Raw genomic sequence first — 23,122 nt, 5'->3', positions numbered from 1 at the left:
CATTCCCCCCACTCCTAGTTAATTGTATTTAAAAAAAAATAAAACTTGTTATACTTACCCCCATGCGATCCCTGCAGAATCCTGGCGCTCGTCCAAATCGCTGACACCAGGTTCTCCTGACTTCCGGCCATGTGACGGCGCCGTCACATGACCGGAAGTCAGGGGAATCATGAAGGTGCTGCCGCAGCAGCGCAGCGCTAAGATGTCCCGGACCCGGCGCTTAGCATGGGGCCGGGGGCCCCATGAGGAGAGAGACGCACAAGAGGGGGGCTCCGAGGGGGCTCCTACCGGCCGGGCCCCATACTGGAGTCAGGGCAGTCATGCCCTGATGGCGGCCCTGCTGGAGGCTGGAGGGGCCCCCTCTCCCCGCGGACCGGCTGAAAAACTCCAACGGCCCGGTCCTGGTCCGCGGACCGGCGGTTGGGGACCTCTGCTATAGAGGCAGGATAAGATGGAAAAAATCCTGCAAGGAGACTAACATCCCTAAGCCAGCATAGGTTATATAACAGATGTGAGTATAAGCTGCCAGCCAGGTAATATAATGGTAAAAAGCCTAGCATAGATCGTATCGGATAGTACCTTCACAAAAAGGGCATCAATAGCAAAAGGTAAGTATAACATGTAGCATTCAAGGTAATAGCCTTATAAGGTAAGCCACTGACAATAATGGGTATAGCATGTAACAAGAAAAAAGGCAATAATAGGCTATATATTCAAGGGTTATACTATGAAAATATCGTCATTGTCAAGTCTAGAGCAACAGCCCTATGAGATTTCCATTATCTTGTGCCATGTGAATAAGATCTAAGGCAGCGTGCCCTGAGGTGCTGGGGGGATCACGGACCATATATTATATGGTTGGTTTGTAGGTTTTCAGCGTTCTCCCCAGAGCCTGGAAAAGGTCACTTACATGCGTATAAGAAAAAAGTGGATTTCTCTGGAATAAGACATTGGATCGCAGCTATCAATGTGTCATTTTATTCAGCTTCCTATGACCTATATTTCCATATAGACTGTTTAGGAGGATTGATCCTACTGACAGATTGCTTAAAAAGTCGCAGTGTGGCCCAGGCCTGAAATAAAACTTTTTTTTGTTTTGGATACTCTTGTTACTTAGCTTTGATAAAACTTTATTGATAAAGTCATGTGTGAATTACACGCACTTTTAGTACACTTCCACTTCGAAAAACACATATTTGTTTCTCATCTCATTTAAATCTCTGCGGAAAATATATAAAACGCGTATCTATCGCAAAAGAAATTACTGCGGATTTCAAAAATCAGTTTATGGTGCCTTAAAAATATTCAGCCAAGTGTTTGTGGGAAGACATGGGAAAGCCACTGCCAAGAGAACAAAAAGATCGGACTTAGAATTCAAGCTGCTTGATCCTTATCTCTTCAACGTAATCTATATGGGAAGAGTTACAGTTAATTTCTTCTAGTCAACCTGCAGCCATAAACAACCACCAATCGGCTACATTGAAGCAAATCGACTGTTGTTTATAAGCTTGTTTAGACAGTCGATCGTGCTTACGACGCACACAGAACGATCAATATGATTAGTCTGTGCACATAGGCTGTCAATCATTATTCTCTGCAACAAATGTCCTGTTTACACAGTATAATGTGCTTCCGGGAGCGATTTTTGTTAAGCAAGCTTAAAGAACATTGCTCCCTACAAACTAGCATTTCATCTTTTTATTGGGTAATTGTCTACCTGTTTACACTGCACGATTATTGAGAAACTAGTGTTCACACTTGCTCCCGATTAACGGCCAATTTACTATATCATAATGAGGCCCCTATAATCTTTAGATTGACTGCTAATCTCACAGAAATAAAGATGGTGTATAGAGGGGTCTGTAATGAATATAGCTTGTCTCTTCAAATGTATGCAGCTGAATTGCAAGTCCATAGACAAACAAGACACTGTTCTTGGGTCATAAAAATCTCAGACTTTTGATTTCAATGTTTTAAATCTTATAAGGGTTTATTTATATGTTGTTAACATGATATTTTTTGCAATTTTTACCTTCTTTATTGTTGTGCTTTATAGTGGTTTTAGAAAAAATAAGGAAGAGGAGAGTGATGGAGAGTTGTTCTTTGAAAAGGCGTTTGGATTTATCGAAGACTTGCGTGGTTTTGGTTGGGTGCAAATCCTCTCCTCCTACTTTTGTTTTTTCCCCCATCCTCCACTCGCCGGTGGTTTCCTCTGTTGTTTGTGTGTGCATATTTGTATGATTGGTATTTTCCTTTATCCCTGTTCTTATTACCTTGTTAGTCTGTTTGGTGTATTGTCATACACAACTACTCCCCTCTTCCCTGAGTGGGTGGAGGGGACAGACTGGGGGCGCGGATTCAGGAGCTCAGCAAGGGACGTGGCCCCGGCGTCTTCACCTTTTTAGAAGTAATCCGTGTAACAGTGATAGCTAGGGCGCACCTAGCTTTAGGGACAGGGAAGTAACCCTTGGTCCCGGGATACTCGACAACACAGTCGTAACACTAATCCCTCAGATAGGTCATCAATATCATATTATTAGGGACCAACAACTAGCACCACCACTGGTCCTCTGTTATCTGCTCAGATAGCTACCAGATATAAGCATGGTCCTGGTAGTGGAACATTGTAAAGTGGCCATTGCCACTTATCCAACTTAATGCGAAATAAGGTTCACTAAGGGGTGAGGATCATTGCTCTTATCATTCTTATCCCCAGTGCCATTTACCTTTTTACTTTGTACAGTTATTATTTTGTCTTATTTATTTGGTATTATTGGTCTACTTTATTTTTCATCTTTATTTTTTTATAGGGCTGTCTTATTTTAAGTGATGAGTTGAACCATACGTCTCTAGTCCTTGGTGCTAGAATATCAAGGGCAACCATTCGAATTTTCAAGCACAACAGTAAGTGCCTTCTTTTTGTCTTTTGCCTATTATCGAGCATTATCAGATCATAAAAAAATAGCTATTGCAACATTGTATTGTTTGTGACCAAGTATAATCTATAACAAAATGCAGACAGTTGTAGAGCCATCCTCCTTAAATAGCCGTCATTCCTAGATAACTATTGAACAAAACAGCAAATGGAGCATATGGCTAACCATTGAGCAAAAAGATTCACATGACAATGTTCTGACGTCCATGTCGGTACTCAGTGACAACCGGACCAGGATCCAGTGAACGTCCTCAAATGGCATCCTAGGCTCCTTTTGGAGGTTGCAAGGTATGTCATGGCATTGATGGGTCTTGTAAATGCCCGAGAGATCCAAAATGACGCCATTGGAGTGCCAAAGATGTTCGCAGGACCCTGGTTGAGATGCCACAGAGTACCAACATGGATGTCAGACGATGCTCTGGCAGATATATATATATTTTTTTGCTCATTTCATGCCCATATTTAGTACCTTTGTTTTTCAAGGTTATTTGATTAGTGAAGATGCAATCAATTGGAGTTTTCATTACTCCAAGGGATCAGCAGTTCAATAGGAGTATTCATTATTTTGTTCTGCTTCACTGGTCAAACAGAAGTACATGCTTTCACCTCTGACAACCCTATTGATGCCTTTAGGGACCAAACTTCTTTACTAAGATAAAGATGCCAGAATTCTGGCTGAATTTGCACCAAAAAAACTGCGGTACGTGACTTGCACCAGATTATTGCAGTGCTGGAGTGGTGCTACTAATGTAAGGCCCCTGCACTTGGTCTTATACTAACCATCCACGGTCCTTTGCTGTTATCCGCGCTGCTCCTGTCGGTCTCTAGCAGTTTACCTGACAGATCACTCCAGTGTTTGCTGGAGTGAGCCACAGGTCACTTTTTCATTGCAAGTCTATGAGAGTCTGGTTCTGGCTCTCATAGACTTGCTTTGAGAGCTTGTGACTGTTACCTCTAACTTCCGGTCAGTCAGAAGTTGCACCACTGCAGCGCTGCAATAAAAAAAGGCAGAAGTGGTGCTTTAATGTGTCTCAGTATGCCATTTTCTAAAAGCATGTGTAAAAAGTGTTTAATTTTTTTTCCATAACATGAAATACTCATGTAAAATTATGCAAGAGATGGTGTAAGAAAACCGTATCTAACATGTAAAGTGAAATCTGCTATAGCTTACAATGTTAAAATCGGCACATTGTCTTGTCTGATTTTTAAGGACTTGTCTACTTTATCAGATGTGTGAGGGACATTATTTTATGGTACTTTTTTGTGGCTTGTCAGTGCAGCCTTCCCACAGACTGTACATTAATCCTGCTCTCACAGACCTACTAATGTAGGAGCATGTGACCAAACCGGTGCATCAGCCTCCTCCAATTAAAATCCATCTTTCCATTGTGCAACTTTTTTATTGGAGGAGGCCATGGACAGTTCTGGTCACAAGCTCTTTATTTGGACTCTGTAACTAGGCTGTAAGTGTGGGGCACTTGAGACAGCGTTTCTATGTATGTCTGTATTGAACCACTACTCACACCAAGAACTTCGTCAGATAGCTTCAACTCGACTGCAGAGGCACGTAAGAAGATTCCAGAAGAAGTTTATTCCCAGGCTGAATTCTTGTATTATGCACAATAGTAACAGCAGCAGGTGAAAAGATAATTCTGCAGAAGGAATATACAAAGATGAACCAAGATGGCTGGGGAAGAAGGGAGGGGTTACTTACATCAGAGCCTGGCTACAGGGAGAGAGACGGGGCAAACTTCTAAAAGGCAAACATAGTAGTATAACAGCAGCAATGCAATGACTATATAATACTGTATGATTCCCAAGTTGTGGGACATGACTTTCTTCTATCTGCAGCCAAGTTAAGTGCTGTGCAGTCTATGAGGAAGGGTGTACTAACAAGGGCAGGAGGAGAACCTGTAATATGTATCTACGAGTAAGTGCCACAATACACAATTGTTAAGCTTTAAGCTGTCTAAATGTAAGAATATAATAATATCCCCAGTGTGTTAAATCGGATTAAAGACAGTTTTCCTTACTTTAAAGCTCCACTTACAGAATTATTTTACCTTCTGGCTTCCTCACGATAACCTGTAACTGCAACAATGTAATAATGGCTGTTACTGACCCGAACACCCTTGTGATCGTAGCCTTACAGAACTACAGTTCAATAAAAAGGAAGTTCCTAAGTCCAACTATAAAAGCTAAACTATATATAACATTCCTTCCCAATGACCCTATAGTCATGAAGTTCCATTAACCTTTACTATAGTTAACCATTCACTTTATACAAATGTAGCACATTTACTGATTTACTCTTTTTCAGGAAATCTGCTTTTTTATTTAGATATATAATTGAAACAATATATTGTATCTTTAGTTCAAAAGAAGGAAAATGGCAGTCGGCATTATTCACTTTATATTGTCCCACAAACAAATCCAAGACCAGATCTTTCCTGCACACAGCTTGAGCTCCGTGCACCAAAGTCTATTCACAAGTTCCTCCAGAAAAGAAAGTACCTGTCACTCACCAGTTGTTGCAAATTTCATCTAAAAATTTATTGGACAAGGAGACAAATCAGTGGGAACAGGGAACTGATAAATGCAATCAGTCCACGGCCGTTTCAAGATCAGATTGCACTTTCTTGGGAGAGCACCATCTGAGTGTAAAACGCTCTGCTGATGTAGCTAAGAAGAGCGTTTTACACTCAGATGGTGGTCCATCTTGTCCATGTTTCAGATTTGAATTTTTGACTACAATATATTTATCCTAATAAGTGAACTATTATTCTAACAGAAAATCAATGCACCGCTGATGTGTATGAATTGTTCTTATCGATACCTGGTCACAATACTAACATACTGTTGGATGCTGCCCCAGTGATAAAACTGAGGCAGCAACGGTGCAAAATGTTGTTGAACTGACACCCACCCACCTATTATCCATGAGTGGAGTGGGTTGCTTAGTATTATAAATGCACACAGATGAGGCTTGTATAGGTCACACAGATATGTGTAGTGCACCATGCCCACAGGGACAGATACCCTAATTCCCCACACCATGCACACCCCACTAATAAAGTGCACTGTTGTAGATGCTGACTTTTTGGTGTTGTGCAAAATCTATGATAAAAGGCAGCAATAGCATTTTACAGGGTAGTGTAAAGGAAAAAATGCATACCACGGCTAAGAATGTGAGCGCAAGCATCAGAAGCACAACCATCCAGAGAGTAACAGGTAAATGGAAGCTACAATTTGCCTCTGGCAAGCACATTATTTGGGAGTGTGCAGAGAGCATAATTGAATATATGGCACATCACTTGTCTCAATCACAGCAGGATGACATTACCTCTGACAGTGACCCCATCAGTTTGAGGGTGAGATCTGTGCAAAACATCTGCCTGATCAGAAATGACTAAGAGGAATAATTTTTGGACTGTTATTTTAATGAAGAAAAAAAGTCTTCAGTAAACTGTGGTAAATGGGCTCTTGGTTACTACTGGGTTACCATCCATTTCTATTATGAGGTTACTTTGAAATTACTAAGTCTGCATTTGCATTAGAGGTGTGCATGTCTACTTTCAATGGTTTTAAAAACGTTATCATTGTTATTGTTTTCAAATATAGCTTTTTAATATAGTGGTAATTGACTTGCCCCCAGGGCCGTGGGGTACTCGGCAGCCGGGCTTCTGGTTGCCGGGGGATATCACGGTGGCTGACCCGGTCCGTGACCCAGGGCGATCAGTAAACGGGGGGGATGTTTATAAGGGATTTAAAGTGTTCGTGACGCCACCTGTGGAATGCGGCTAAGGAGTGCCGCCACTGCGGAGCAGTCCTCTGGAGCTGGTGTTACGGCAGCAGGGATGGTGTGGCTCTCCACAGGTAGAGCTAGCTCCAGGGCAGAGTGGGGTTTGTAAGGTGCGCTGGGCATTGTAGTGCAGGGAGGGAAAAATGGCGCAGATGAAAGAAGGGACGGAGGCAGTGCGGTGCAGTCATCCGAGTCTTTACTCACAGTTCTTATGACAGTTCCACTGGTGCACTGTACAGTTGTCGGCCTCCCACATCGTGCTGCGTTCACCAGGCAGGGGTTCAGCACTTCCTCAGGTAGATCAGGAGTACCTGGCAGAACCCCACTTTCTCGTGTTCCTAACTAGACTGTCTTCTCGCTGGGTCTTTCTCCCTCCTGCCCTGCGCTTCCCACTCTCAATCCCGCTCGGGTGCTCTGAAGCCCCTCCTGTCTGTCGGCGTTCACAGACCTTCTTGACCCTCACGGGGATTAGAATGAAGCTTCGGCAACTGACTATATAAGCCAGAAGCCTCCGTTTTTTCCCAGCCGAGACGTAGAGTAGCACGGCTGGACCAGGGGCCGGTCCTCTTTCTTGCGGCCTACGATCCCTCTGTCTTCCGACAGATGCGGGGCATACAGGTGCCGTCCTGCACTCGCCGTACCCCCTAGGATCCATTCTTAGAACGGAGCCTACTCCTCTGTTCCCCACCTGGGCCTCTAGGACTGGGCCCTACTTGTGGAGCAGAGCTCCCAAAGAGACTCTGCTCCCTGACTGTTCTCCAACTGACTCATCTGTTCTGCCACCCTAAGATGGCTTCCCTTTATATACCTCCTTCTATCGTGCTCCCCTACCCTACTTCCTCCACCCACACCCACTACTGGTTCCCCCTACCTTTGGGTTCCCCCCACTCCAGCCAGGGACAGGACTCAGCAGGAAAACACCTTGCATCTTGCCCTTCCTGCCGGACTGGAGCAGTGTGGTGTTGGATGCAGGTGTTGGGGTTTCGGGCAGCACTCCCTCCTTACCTGAGAGAAGGAGATATCACACCTCTGGGTGAGATGCAGTACCTCTGTGGCGCCACACTCCCCCCTGGTAAAACACAGCTTGTCCGCGGGCTGGAACTGAGCAAAACACAGTATATTAGACATGCAGTTTTTAGAATGCATTTGCATATAAGATTGTAACAAAAACATTTCTTCCCTTTATGGGAGGCACTTCTCTTTAAACGTTACAGGTCATCATTACACTATAAAACACTTTTAATAACATTCTGTAACAGGGTAAAACAGTAGCAGCATGAGGGACCCCTCCGCAAACCCTCAACGTAGGCCCTGGGCGTGGCTGCAGGGCATAGGTGATCCTGGAGTTGGACCACGGCTTCTGCCACGCCAAACGGTTTTTTGTTCTGTGGTCATGGTTACTAATATAAAACCAATAGGGTGTACTTTAAGAATTGCAGAACTATTTACAATATAAGTTTCTGGCTGTTCACAGTCCCCAGCCTGGAGTTTATATATACCCTGACGGGTAATTTTGCACACACTGGTAGAAAAAGGAAAAACATTATCTCAACTCTCAAATACTTCACCCTTACGGGTGACTATTTACAGTCAGTCCCAACTACTGGCCTAGTAGTGGGGTCCCTGCCTCTGGTACTGCTGGTTTTTACCTGACCCAGCTGGGTCATACGGTATGTCCTGCGGGGGGGTGTCCTCGATGACGCGGTACACTTGCAGGGCGTACCACCCGTGTTCTCCGTGGTGACGGGTATAGGTGACTCTATCACCAGGGTATAGATTCCGGTCGGGATTGCCCTGTTCCTGCTCGGGCTCAACATCCCGCCGGTTCACGAAGATGTCTCTTGAAAAGTTGGGATCTCTGATAAAGCCCCATCCAGCCTTCAGGCCGAACTTTACCACGAGTCCCTCCTCGCTGGGGCTGGGGTGGGCTGACTCCACTTGACGGGTATGAGCCTTTTTGGCCTTGTTCTGGGCCTCCAGACGCTCACACCGCGCCCACCGGGTGCGCCGCTCCTTCTCCAACTGCTGGAGCTCCCGCCTGCAGAATTCCCTCCTCTGCAGGGCTTCGGCCATGGTCTCCCGCGGGAACCCCATCAGGTCGTCACCCCCCCCCCCAACCCCGGTTGTCCCAGCAAAACTCTTCTCCACAGGAGTAGGCAATCGGGGGCGCTGGTGTCGGGAGTAGCGGGCACGGCTGCTGGTCCTCGATCCGGACGGACCAGTCGAAGGCCGGCGCGCCGTACACCCACTCGGGTGACCGGGGTGGAGGCTCCGGGAGGGCGTCGAGTAGAAGGCCCCTGGCTTCGGCGCCCGGGAGTGGAGGTTCCTGGAGGGCACCAGGTAGAAGGCCCTCGAATTCAGCGCCCGGGGGTGGAGGTTCTGGGCTGAGCAGCTGTTCCAGGGAGGGCATGGCGGCATACGGGGAGTGCTGATTAAGGAAGCCCAGGAGCAGGTCGGCGCTTGCAGCGCCCAGGACAGGGGATTCTTTCCTACCTGCTCCTGCGCTGCTCACGGCCTCCTGGGATTCAGCGGGCTCCGCCGGGGCTGGGTTGCCGCTGCTGGCTTCCGGTGCTGCTTTCCGCCGTGCTGCCATCTTTTCCAACAGCTCGCTCCTCCATCTGGTGACCGCTGCCTGCTTAGCCTGTTCCACTTGTCGGCTTAGCTCCAAGACTTCACTTTGGAGGAACTCCGCGTCCTCCGGGGACAATTTTCCAACTTCTCCTTCCTGGGTGAGGGGAGTCGCTTGCCACTGTAGCAAGCCAGAAGCAGAGGCTTGTTCCTGGCGTCCGTCCATGCTGGCTGCCGGGTGCGGTCTGTCTAGACTGGTTAAGACCACACCCTGTCTCCATTCCTTCTCTCCTCCTCCTCTCCTCTTTCAGGGACGGTCCCATGGCAATCTGCTGTCGGTCACTCCTGACGGCCTCCCTGCCTTGACGGACACATCTATGCGGACAGTCACAGTTGCAAAGGGCAGGGTATGCTTTTGGCGCCATTCTGGGACCCGGCCCACGATGGGAGGTTCCATATTGTTGTCTTTGATCACGCACATAATGGCGCCCGTTCTTCTGGGGCGGGCGCCACATTCAGTAACATAACACAGTTCTTTAGGCACACTTCACCCGCCGATAACGGGCTGGTCACGTCTCCTGTTCGTGACGCCAGAGCTGACGTGCCCCCAGGGCTGTGGGGTACTCGGCAGCCGGGCTTCTGGTTGCCGGGGGATATCACGGTGGCTGGCCCGGTCTGTGACCCAGGGCGGTCATTAAAGGGGGGGATGTTTATAAGGGATTTAAAGTGTTCGTGACGCCACCTTTGGAATGCAGCTAAGGGGTGCCGCCGCTGCGGAGCAGTCCTCTGGAGCTGGTGTTACGGCAGCAGGGATGGAGTGGCTCTCCACAGGTAGAGCTAGCTCCAGGGCAGCATGGGATTTGTAAGGTGCGCTGGGCGTTGTAGTGCAGGGAGGGAAAGATGGCGCAGTTGAAAGAAGGGACGGAGGCAGTGCTGTGCAGTCATCCGAGTCTTTACTCACAGTTCTTATGACAGTTCCACTGGTGCACTGTACAGTTGTCGACCTCCCACGTCGCTCTGCGTTCACCAGGCAGGGGTTCAGCACTTCCTCAGGTAGATCAGGAGTACCTGGCAGAACCCCACTTTCTCGTGTTCCTAACTAGACCGTCTTCTCGCTGGGTCTTTCTCCCTCCTACCCTGCGCTTCCCACTCTCAATCCCGCTCGGGTGCTCTGAAGCCCCTCCTGTCTCGTCGGAGTTCCTGGACATGCTTGACCCTCACGGGGATTAGAATGAGGCTTCGGCAACTGACTATATAAGCCAGAAGCCTCCGGTTTTCCCAGCCGAGACGTAGAGTAGCACTGCTGGACCAGGGGCCGGTCCCCTTTCTTGCGGCCTACGATCCCTCTGTCTTCCGACAGATGCGGGGCGTACGGGTGCCATCCTGCACTCGCCGTACCCCCTAGGATCCCTTCTTAGAACGGAGCCTACTCCTCTGCTCCCCACCTGGGCCTCTAGGACTGGGCCCTACTTGTGGAGCAGAGCTCCCAAAGAGACTCTGCTCCCTGACTGTTCTCCAACTGACTCATCTGTTCTGCCACCCTAAGATGGCTTCCCTTTTATATACCTCTTTCTATGGTGCTCCCCTACCCTACTTCCTCCACCCACACCCACTACTGGTTCCCCCTACCTTTGGGTTCCCCCCACTCCAGGCAGGGACAGGGCTCAGCAGGAAAACACCTTGCATCTTGACCTTGCTGCCGGCCTGGAGCAGTGTAGTGTTGGATGCAGGTGTTCGGGTTTCGGGCAGCACTCCCTCCTTACCTGAGAGGAGATAATCGTCTAATAGTCGTCTAATCAGGACTTAGCAAACTAGAGAGGTGGCAGTGGTGTACCGCCAATGGCAGTAGACCACGGTGCCGCTGTGGGGCCCGGTGCCAGCTGTGGGCCAGTGAGGCTGGGGGCCCGGTGCACCCCATCACACTTTCCACTGTATTAGCGATGCCAATACAGTGGGAAACAATGATGGGAGAAGGGAGCTGTCAAATGTGAGGCCCATACTACAGTATAGAGGACTATATGGGGCCCAGAGTACTGTATGGAGGACTATATGGGGCCGGGGGTACTGGATGGAGGACTGTATGGGGAGCCTGGGTTACTGGATGGAGGACTGTATGGGGGGCCCGGGGTACTGGATGGAGGACTGTATGGGGGGCCCAGGGTACTGGATGGAGGACTGTATGGGGGGCCCGGGGTACTGGATAGTGGCACTGTGTGGGGGGCCCGGGGTACTGGATGGGGGCACTGTGTGGTGGCTGTATGGGGGGCCCGGGGTACTGGATGGGGGCACTGTATGGGGGGCCCGGGGTACTGGATGGGGGCACTGTATGGGGCACTGTATGGGGGTCCCGGGGTACTGTATGGGGGGCACTGTATGGGGGGCCCGGGGTACTGAATGGAGGACTGTATGGGGGGCCCGGGGTACTGGATGGAGGACTGTATGGGGGGCCCGGGGTACTGGATAGTGGCACTGTGTGGGGGGCCCGGGGTACTGGATGGGGGCACTGTGTGGCGGCCGTATGGGGGGCCCGGGGTACTGGATGGGGGCACTGTATGGGGGTCCCGGGGTACTGGATGGGGGCACTGTATGGGGGTCCCGGGGTACTGGATGGGGGCACTGTATGGGGCACTGTATGGGGGTCCCGGGGTACTGTATGGGGGGCACTGTATGGGGGGCCCGGGGCACTGTATGGGGGCCCGGGGTACTGTATGGGGGCCCGGGGTACTGTATGGAGGCACTGTATGGCGCACTGTATGGGGGGCCCGGGGTACTGTATGGCGGACTCTATGGGGCCATATTGTAGTGCAATAGCCGGTGCCCCTGTATGGTGTCCCCTCCTACCTCCATGCAGGGACGCCGGGTTACTCACCACCCCGGCCCTGTGGCGTGGTCACCCGGCGTGCTTCCTGCTCCCTTCATGTTCAATGTCCCAGCAGTGGGGGTCCATAATACTCCATAATACTGGAAAGGAGGACCATGTGGGGGCCCATGGTGCTGGGATGGAGGACCATGTGGGGGCCCATGATGCTGGGATGGAGGACCATGTGGGGGCCCATGATGCTGGGATGGAGGACCATGTGGGGGCCCATGATGCTGGGATGGAGGACCATGTGGGGGCCCATAATAGCGTATGTAAGAAATTATACAGTGTGAAGGTTTTGTGGGGTGCATTATACTGTGTAGAGGGCTGTATAGGGGACAATATGCTGTTTGGAGGGCTAGTGGGGGTCATTATACAATGTGGATGGTTGCGTTGTGGCCATCATACTGAGTGGAGCAGTGTGGAGGGCATTATAATGTATGGAGGCCCATTAATACTGTATGAAGGGCTGTGTGGGGATCATAGTTGGGGCATCATACTGTGTTAGGGTCACTATACTTTCCCGGGGAGGGTTGAGGGAGGTACAGTAGGGTCATCATACCATGTGTGTGGAGTGTACTGTGGAAGAATTCATTGTGGGGTTATCACACTGTTCGGGGTGACAATATTGTTGGCTTCATACTTTATGGAGGCAATGAAAGCTCAATCTAGGGGCTTCAATAGGAGGAAAATTACTTTGGAAGGGCTGCAGAGTTGTGAGATATGCTCTTCTGTAACCCCGCCGAATATATATATATATATATATATATATATATATATATATATATATATATATATATATATATATATATATATATAATATAATATTTTTTTTGGGAGGGGTGAGGCCCAATTAGAACTTCTGCTATGGGGCCCCATGATTTCTATGTACGCCCCTGATAGAAGGCCTCCTTTTCCTCCATGCAGATGACTGGGCTCATTAGTGGACTTGCTTTAAACTATTATTGCTATGGATAGTGCTAGGAAAAGGGAATTTGGGGGCAATCAAGATGTGTGAAGAATAGATTTGAGGTAGCCAGATTGACATTAGATGTCTATAAATAGCATGATGATACAGTACAATGAGGTTCGTAGTTAGTTCACTCAGAGGACACACAGTACGAGACAAAAATTATTTTGAGGGCCAAGGCTCCATCTACAGGGAGCATGTACATATCTAAACTTTTTTTGCTTTTGTTAGTTTTTTTTTCAATAACATCCTTTATAATATCTGTCAAATAAACTGTAATGTTAAGTGATATCTTCCGAAGTTACTTCCAAATGAGATCGTTGTCTGTGGGTCTTTTTTGAAGTGCCTCTTGTTGGCTTGTCAAACCTTGGTAAACAACAGAAGGACATTGCTTTCCAATTTTCCTCTCTAGTGAACTTTGCTGTATGTTAGTTCATATTGAGATCAAAACACATCTGATACAATTCATTGTATCCTTGGTGTTAAGACACATTTATAGGTCCCACATCCACAGGTCACATAGAAACCACAAATTTTGGACCAGCCAAGGGTCTACTGACCTGAACTCAAGAGCTTTGTAGGCATGTAGAGTATGATGTTGTTGAGTTTGGGGCAGGAAACGCTCGGCCTGTTCGAAAGTAGTAGTCTATACTCGGACAGTGAATGTCAAATGTATGAAACAAGTGTGACATGCAGAAGTAGTGCTGTTGCTTCATAAGCATCCAGCAACTATTAGAAGTAACACAAGCACAGGAGACAGGAAGTGTTGTGCTCCAGAAGCATCCAGCAACTAGAGGGGTTAACACAATTACAGGAGACAGGGAGTGTTTAGTAGAGCTGATGGGGGATTCTTGGGAAGTTGTTTACTGTCTGGCTGGAGCCGAAGAGAAAGGTGGTGTGTTATATGTATCTCACAGAAGGCAAAGGAACAAAATTCAAGTCAGGAGGGAAGCTAAACAAAGGTCAGTTAAACTCCCTGAGCTAACAGTGCGGAGTATTATCGGGCAGAAAGATAAGAACTGGAAGGAATTGTGTCATAGGGATCATCTCCCTCATCAAACCCTCCCCCCCTCCATCTCCATGCAGGATAAAGAATGCTGTGCACTATTGTGTCCTTATGAAGGTAAAGCCTGTGGTTGTGTATGCATAGAAGTGTGCTGCTAAGAGATCTAATCTGTGCTGAATTATGCTACTGAAGAGACTGATGTTACTGTGCCTGCTTTATTAGACTGTACTGTAATGAAGATTGTTGCTGTAATATCCCTGAATTGCACTGGCCGTGCTTCAGATTAAATTCCACTGTTAAACTGTTGGAAGACTTTTGTCAGATGTGTCTGGTCAGCAATTGCATCTATCGTGTGCCTGAGAGAAGCTGCAGCCTATGGTCGCCCTGAGTAATGGTTCCCCCAGGTTTCCAACGAATTCATGAAACCCGTCTCGCCCTATCTGAACCTAGTGGCGTGCGTGTAACACAAGCCTTAGAATACCAAAATACTAATTGTGGGTGTTTTGTGAAACTTTATTTTAGAAATTTAAGAATAGTTTATACTTATTCATATACTCACATTTCCAACTTATCTATTAAATCTGTAACTTGATGTTCTGCATACACTTCTGCATGACTTCCAGCCTTAAACTTTGTTTGACACTTGACATTTGCCTGTTTCTCCTGTACACTCAAACCGCTTTGATGTGCCCTTTACGTATGAGATGTGGTGAGAGATGCTCCTTCTACCCTTTTATTTTTTATTTTTAGTTTTTATTCCATTTTTTTTTTACAACTTTAAAAATCAGGATGGTGTTTCGAAAAACTTTTTTTTTTTCACCATTCATAAACTAAGTCCCAATTAAATACAGTCATCTAAAACTCGTGTATAGGAGGATATTAGCAAATATTTGCTTTAGCCCATCGTGATTTTGAACTCTTAATAAAAAATACTGTATACATTATGAAAACTATACATTTCCTATTTCTATAAATTGTTACCTTGACAGCATACTGTAGAGTAGAGGTTGACCCTATATTCTTTATAACTTTTGAAAATCCTGTTTGTATGTTACCAACTCTTTTTCTACAAATTTTCCCCCTAATTTTCCGGTCTGTCCGTTTATAAGATACCTTGTTCACATACTATTTCTACTTTTGAAAAACCTAATTAGACTATACTCCTTTTACATGACATTGCATTAATAAACCCCTTTATAACTTGTTGTCTCATAAAGACTACCCTTTTTCATATACTTAAATAAAGTGCTTTATTGCCCTCTACCACCTGGACCTCTGTCTATTGGCTGGTGCATTAGTCTGTCCATAAAGAATAGTTTTTACTGTGGCAACCCAGCATTCCTAGATATATTATCCATTCATTTGTTATGTGCAATTCCATCTGCCTCCATTTAGATCAGGGGTGGGGAATCTCTTTTCTGCCAAGGGTCATTTGGATATTTATACCATATTTCGGGGGCCACAAAGTACATCCTGACGCTAAAGCTGGTGTCAGGACGTAATCTTTCATTGCACGTGCCTCAGCATTCAGTAGTGAACAACGTGTGCTCGTACTCATAGAGCAAGAAGAAATTATTGGGCTGGTGGCTACCAAAATACAGCTACCGGCCTCAGCACTGCGGTCCCCGGGAATCTGCCCAGGGGCCGGATAAAAGGTCATAGAGGGCCGTAAACGGCCTCAGGGCCTGAGGTTCCTCCCCCCTGATTTAGATAATAAAAACGTACCCAGTTTCTGAAGCCAAACCTGTGCTAATCAGATGATCTCTGGGCCAGCTTCAACTTAAAAATATGTATTTCTTAAGACACCTTCAAACTTGATTGTAAGTTGTGTATAGGTACTGTTGAGGGGGGTCTTCAATATTAGAGACTTTGGTCTGGAAGCTGGACATTCAAGTTACATAAGCAGGGACAGATTAAGGGTAGCCATGGCCCCAGGCATTTTGGTGTCTGTGGCCACCCCCAGCACCCAATGTTTCAGGTGACATGCTACATGATGTTTGGGGAGGTTGTGTGATGGGTCATATGATGAAGAAACAGGTGTTCTGGTGCATGCCTGCAGCACGAAAGTTTTTTCCCCTTATGTACAAAGCTATGCATTATAATAGAATACCCTATGTAAGAAGGGATGGTGCTATTACTCACAAGAGAAGACGCTATATACTATGGCATGGCGCTATAGATGACGAGGGAATGCTATGGATTAAGGGACAGTGCTATACATAAAAAGGGGGAATGCTATGTAGTAAGGGACAGTGCTATACATAGCGAGAGGATGCTAAGGGATAGTGCCATATATAACAAGAGACACTATATTATAAGGAACAATATTATACATAATAAAGGAGTTTCTTTTGCAAACAAGCGTGTTACTCCCATTAACTCTCTGCAAGTAAAGCTGCATTTATGCTGAAAGATACAAGCGTTCTTAAGATATAATCTTTCAGTGTTAAGAGGCAAAACGCTAATTTGTCAGGTGAAATGATCTTTTGCGCAGCTCAAAATATCATCATTCTCAGCAGTGCATTGTTTTGTGTAACACAGTTCCTCACTACCCAGAATCATGGCAGACTATGTCCTCCACCCCCAATTCATTATAATTACAACCCCCCACCTCCCAATGTAATTCAATTTGTGCCTTGTTCAGTGGTGGTCCGGTTTCAGCCATCCTTCTATTGGCCATGTCTCTGAGCACTGAACACCTTGTACTTCTGGGCCACCAGGGAGGTTGTAGTTCTGGTATATGACCGCACTGGAGGATAATGGCTTCCTTGTCTCTTGACATTTGATTTTTCTCAAATCTTTCACAGTGAATGTGTGCCCTTTTTCCTCCAAAACATTTTTTACGACACTGACTATTTGCAACAAAACTTTTGATAAGTTCTGTCATCATGTCCCAATGTCCAATTTTTGACTTTTCGGAGTCAGTTAAAACTCTTATTTGGCCCAAGCTGCCTAATACTGGTGCATCTCACTAAATTAGAATATCATCAAAAAGTTAATTTATTTCAGTTCTACAATACACAAAGTGAAACTCTTATATAGAGTCATTACAAACAGTGATCTATTTCAAGTGTTTATTTCTGTTAATGTTGATGATTATGGCTTACATCCAATGAAAACACAAAGTCATTATCTCAGTACATTAGAATACTTTATAACAGCTTGAAAAATGTTTTTAAAATCCAAAATGTTGGCCTACTGAAATATATGTTCAGTAAATGCACTCAATACTTGGTTGGGGCTCCTTTTGCATCAATTACTGCATCAATGCGGCGTGGCATGGAGAAGATCGGCCTGTGGCACTGCTGAGGTGTTATGGAAGCCCAGGTTGCTTTGATAGCAGCCTTCAGCTCGTCTGCATTGTTGGATCTGATGTCTCTCATCTTCCTCTTGACAATACCCCATAGATTCTCTATGGGGTTAAGGTCAGGTGAGTTTGCTGCCAATCAAGCACAGTGATACTGTTGTTTTTAAACCAGGTATTGGTACTTTTGGCAGTGTGGACAGGTGCTAAGTCCTGTTGGAGAATGAAATTTCCATCTCCAAAAAGCTTGTCGGCAGAGGGAAGCATGAAGTGCTCTAAAATTTCCTGGTAGACGGCTGCGCTGACTTTGGTCTTGATAAAACACCGTGGACCTACACCAGCAGATGACATGGCTCCCCAAACCATCACTGATTGTGGAAACTTCACACTAGACCTCAAGCAGCTTGGATTGTGGCCTCTCCACTCTTCCTCCAGACTCTGTGACCTTGATTGCCAAATGAAAATTGGAACTCTGGGACCTTGTGGAATGTGTCAATGACTGCCTTCTGGACATCTGTCAAGTGAGCAGTCTTCCCCATGATGGTGGAGCCTGCTGAAACAGACTAAGGGACCTTTTTTAAATGCTTAGGAAGCCTTTGCAGGTGTATTTTGTTAATTATTTTAATTTAACCCCTTAGCAACATTAGACGTACTAATACGCGTCTGTGCCCTGGGACTTAAGAGCCAGACCCGTATTAGTACGTCATCGCAATCGCGCGCGCACACAGGCTGTGCGGGCGCGATCGCCGCCGGGTGTCAGCTGATTGTCACAGCTGACACCCAGGGCTATGTGCAGGGAGCGGTGAAAAAAAAACACTTTTTCATTTTTACGAATCAATTTGTGAAGCACCTGGGGGTTCCAAGTGCTCACTATGCATCTAGATAGGTGCCTTGGGGGGTCTAGTTTCCAAAATGGGGTCACTTGTGGGGGAGCTCCAATGTTTAGGCACACAGGGGCTCTCCAAACGCAACATGGCGTCCGCTAATTATTCAAGCAAATTTTACAATCAAAAAGTCAAATGGTGCTCCTTCCCTTCCGAGCCCTGCCGTGCGCCCAAACAGTGTTTTTTCCCCACATATGGGGTATCTGTGTGCCCAGGGGAAATTGCACAACAAATTTTGGGGTCCATTTTTTCTTGTTACCCCTGTGAAAATAAAAAAAATTGGGTCTAAAGTAACATTTTTGTGAAAAAAGTTAAATGTTCATTTTTTCTTCCACATTCAAAAAATTCCTGTGAAGCACCTGAAGGGTTAATAAAGTTCTTGAATGTGGTTTTGAGCACCTTGAGGGGTGCAGTTTTTAGAATGGTGTAACTTTTGGGTATTTTCTGTCATAAAGACCTCTCAAAGTGACTTCAAATGTGATGTGGTCCCTAAAAAAATGGTTTTGTAAATTTTGTTGGAAAAATGAGAAATTGCTGGTCAACTTTTAACCCTTATAGCTCCCTAATAAAAAAAAATTTTGGTTCCAAAATTGTGCTGATGTAAAGTAGACATGTGGGAAATGTTATTTATTAACTCTTTTGTGTGACATATCGCTCTGATTTCAGGGCTTAAAAATTCAAATTTTGAAAATTGCAAAATTTTCAAAATTTTCGCCAAATTTCCATTTTTTTCACAAATAAACGCAAGTGATATCGAAGAAATTTTACCAAAATCATGAAGTACAATATGTCACGAAAAAACATTCTCAGAATCAGGGGGATCCGTTGAAGTGTTCCAGAGTAATTGCCTCATAAAGTGACAGTGGTCAGAATTGTAAAAATTGGCCTGGTCATTAAAGTGCAAACCACCCTCGGGGGTTAAGGGATTAATGACATAATGACTTTTGTGTTTTCATTGGCTGTAAGCCAATAATCATCAACATTAACAGAAATAAACACTTGAAATAGATCACTGTTTGTAAAGACTATATAATATGAGTTTCACTTTTTGTATTGAAGAACTGAAATAAATTAACTTTTTGATGATATTCTAATTTAATGAAATGGACCTGTAATTCTATACACTTTGAGGTGTTATAACCTTAGGCCTCACCTTCCTCATTACACAAATACACATCACCTGATCTGTTTCATTCCAAAAGCATTCAAGTTTATACAGCTTGGAGCTAGAAAAATCTGCATAAAAATGATTGTGTTTGTGTGTATATGTGTATATATATATATATATATATATATATATATATGTATGTATATTTGTATCTATTATGCTCTAATTTTAGGAATCTTGCTTTTTTACACATTCATGGCATATGTAAATTTAGTGCTTTCCTTGGTACCTGTTTGAAATTCAATGACTTCTGTCCCAGGGGAATTAAGAGAATTTAGTGTAGCCAAAATTCTAAATATATTTTTAGATTACAAACCCTTAAAAGCCATGTTGATCCGTAAGGTTCCTGAGACCCCTACTGATCACATATTTGTGCACCTGAATAATTTAATACTAAAGCTCTGTGGGCCATTTTCTAGTGGAGGTGGAGGGCAAGGTCACCCAGGCTGTGCACCCATATCCACGCATGTTTTCCAAAAAGGTTCCATTGCAAGCAAGCAAAGCATGGTTCCCATCTCATCCCCAGTTCATTTGAGGCCTGTCTGGGCACATGGAGAGGTGAGTCACTGGAGTTAAGACCATCTATATAAAAGGTACACATGGTTACCATTGGATGGCTTTTACATTTTTTGATCAAAAAATGTTTAAGGGGTTGTCCACTACTTGAACAACCCCTTCTAAATCCCTAAGTTTTCCCCTTGTAAAATAACTTTTATACTTCCCTCCGGTGCCAGCGTCTTTCCCCGTGAGATCCATTGACGAATGTGGAATTGCGCGGCACCGGAGGTGAGCATAAGTGATATTTTACTGGGGGGAGGGGACATTGGAATACAGAAGGGGTTGTCCAAGTAGTGTTTCCTCGGTACATATGTGCAATTCACTGACTTCTGTCCCACAATGTACTGCTCTCTTCTCAGAGGAATTGAAGAAAGTTTTGTTTATTGTAACTAAATTTCTAAATATATTTTACTATTACAGCTCCCTAAAAGCCCTGTTGATCCGTGAGGGTCCTGAGACCCCTACTGATTACTAAAACCTCAGTGCAGAATCACTAATGTAAATACATGAGTGCATGCACTGTGGTGTACGGGATCAATAAAAAGCCATCACTGTGCATTAGCTGAGCGCTTCTGCTTAGTGGCTTGAGTGATCGGCGGGGGTCTCAGGACTCGCACCCCCACAGCCTAGAGGGCTTTGCAGAGGCTGTAATATAATTAAAATGATTGCAAGTATAGTTATAGTTTTTAAACATTAAAATCAAGAAAAGTCACATAAGCCTTGTATGTGGCTTTGAAATATATTATTTATTAGCACAATATACACAGGGGCAGATCAGATATGTAAAGCTTTGTTTAAAATTAAATATATTGTGGATTTTTAAATAATTTCTTAGTAGTGGCCTATTTTTTTCAGCAATTTCTTCAAAACGCTATTATAATAAATATTGATATAATATAGATGTGTGACCAATGCGCTGTGTAAAGACCACACTCAGTGGTTGTTCTCCAATAACTGTATCAGGCCAAGAAAACTCAGCAGTAAGTGAATACAATATGTACAAGGGATGTTCAGTTTAGAAAATCCTTGCGTTATTAGGAAGAGAAGTCACTAATCAAATCACTAGTGGTCAAACTAGAAATCAGTTCTAGAGACTCTTTCAATGAAAACCATGGCTGCTTTTTTTTCAAAGATTTAAAAAATAAAAAATAAAAAATCTTATCTATTCACTTTTTATGGAGCTAAGTAGCAATACCAGACACAAGTCACAAAAGGGTGTAGCACAGTTTTTAGAGGAAAACAACATATTTTTATAATCCCTTAAAATTTCCTGTGAAAATGCCCATTGTTATCCATTATTTCAGCAATCTATGGAAACTAAATGGAATTGTGAAAATTGAACAACCACTATGATTCAAGCAAATTAGGGAAGGATCTGAGGGACTTTCCATTACAAACTATTAATTTGAAAATGGTAGAAACTGAACAATGGCTACACTTTACATATGAATATACCGTACACTGTATGGCCAGATATTAGAGAAACCAGGCCTTTTATGATGGGAGCCAGCTTCCCTGTATGGACAATAGACACCAGATTGCAATATAAATTCAAGTGACAATAAGTGTGCACAGACTACACCCTAACCACTGTTATTTAAAGGTTTATTTCCGCAATGGCAATAGTCATTACAAAGGGCATTATTATTATTATTATTATTATTTATTTTTTCTTAAATATACAGTACAAGCTTCACATAATTTCTTTCTTGTATCTTTGTGTCTTTTTCATCTCCTTCTGCCCCTCTGTATATCCATTTTCAGAAAGCTGAATGGGAGGTCCTATTCGTATCTTCTATCACAGTATATCCCAAGAGTACACCGCTTCCTCTTAGTGCTGCAGGACCCCGCTTCTGCTTTCCTGCGTTATTCCTGATACAGATAGATCTCAATATATTGAGAAATGGATAACCGAGAGAAAGAAGATAAGCGAGTCAGTGAAAGAATTGAGTGACAAGAGAGAAGAGAATGACTGACTGACTGACTGACTGACTGACAAAAAAAATACACTGATGAAGAGAGAGGGACAAAGAGGGAAAGAGAGAGGTTGTGTAATAGACTAGTTATTGCACTATGTTATCACCATTGGTACAAACATGATTTTAAAAAAAGTCATTGGGTTATTCTTGCTGAAAAAAATATTTTTCCACATCAAATAATCAATGTAATGGGTAATCAAGCAGATGGGTTGGTGCACAAACATTGTATAAACTTTTTTTTTTTATACTTACAATGTACCCTTGGATGCTTTTGTCTCCTTTAGTAAATGGGAAGAGGCCCCTGGATTGTCCTTTTTCATTTATATGAATGAGGTGACCATTGATAGTTTGGGCTGTAGCGACTGTGACCCACTATTTGACCATTCTGCTTCACTATTTACAAACTCCACATTTAATTGGTGGTTCATGGGGATCTTCAGAGCATGATCATGCCATCTCCTGCATGTGTAGCAGAGCCAAGCATAGCGTAGCTGAGCTATGCTATAACCTGGCTATCAGATCAATGAGGGTGCAGTGAGAATATCTGGGGACTGTTTAATTAAACAGGGTCATTAGGTGAGTCTTTAACTGGTATCTTCAAAGCATGATCATGTTCCCTCCGTCAAGCAAAGCTGAGCTGTGCTACAACCTGGCTATCAGGTCAATGAAGATGTGAGTATTTCTTTGGATTTTTCATGAAGTAGACCGGGTCATTAGCAGATGTACTGTACATGCTCGCCAAACCACACTAGAATTACTGGAGGATAGATCCATTAGTAACAGACGGTAAACAGACCCCTGGAGGGCATCATTAAGGTAGTGATCGCTGCAAATGAGTGCAGATTTAAAAACGGGTTGATGATGACACACAATGAATTCTGTATGTACAGAAAAACTGAGGCCACAATTTTGATTTTGGGAATAACCCTTAAATGTGAAAGGGCAAACGAGTAATTTTCCACACAGGGCTTAGTTCTGTGTGTGGGGGGAGGGAATCATAGCAAGCACTAGTCTTATCCATTTTGTCTAACAGACAGTGATACTTTGAATGCCGATCAGTTCCTGCAATCATCCAAGATGCAGATGAG

General features: G+C 44.7%; 1 protein-coding gene across 1 annotated transcript in view; it reads left to right on the top strand.

Moving 5' to 3' along the window:
• The window catches only part of LOC141257562 (serine palmitoyltransferase 3-like), a 112,750-nt gene that overhangs the window by 55,356 nt on the left and 34,272 nt on the right, over positions 1-23,122 (top strand). The window contains exon 6 of the mRNA XM_073672215.1: positions 2,811-2,904. Coding sequence (XP_073528316.1) covers positions 2,811-2,904 — 94 coding nt within the window. The remainder of the gene's footprint in view (positions 1-2,810; positions 2,905-23,122) is intronic.

Source organism: Phyllobates terribilis, unplaced genomic scaffold (assembly GCF_046119375.1).
Source record: "Phyllobates terribilis strain yellow unplaced genomic scaffold, ASM4611937v1 Scaffold_3__8_contigs__length_932513732, whole genome shotgun sequence".
Classification (NCBI taxonomy): Eukaryota; Metazoa; Chordata; class Amphibia; order Anura; family Dendrobatidae; genus Phyllobates; species Phyllobates terribilis.
Note: the sequence above shows the minus strand (reverse complement) of the source record. Positions and strands in the feature narration are given on the sequence as shown.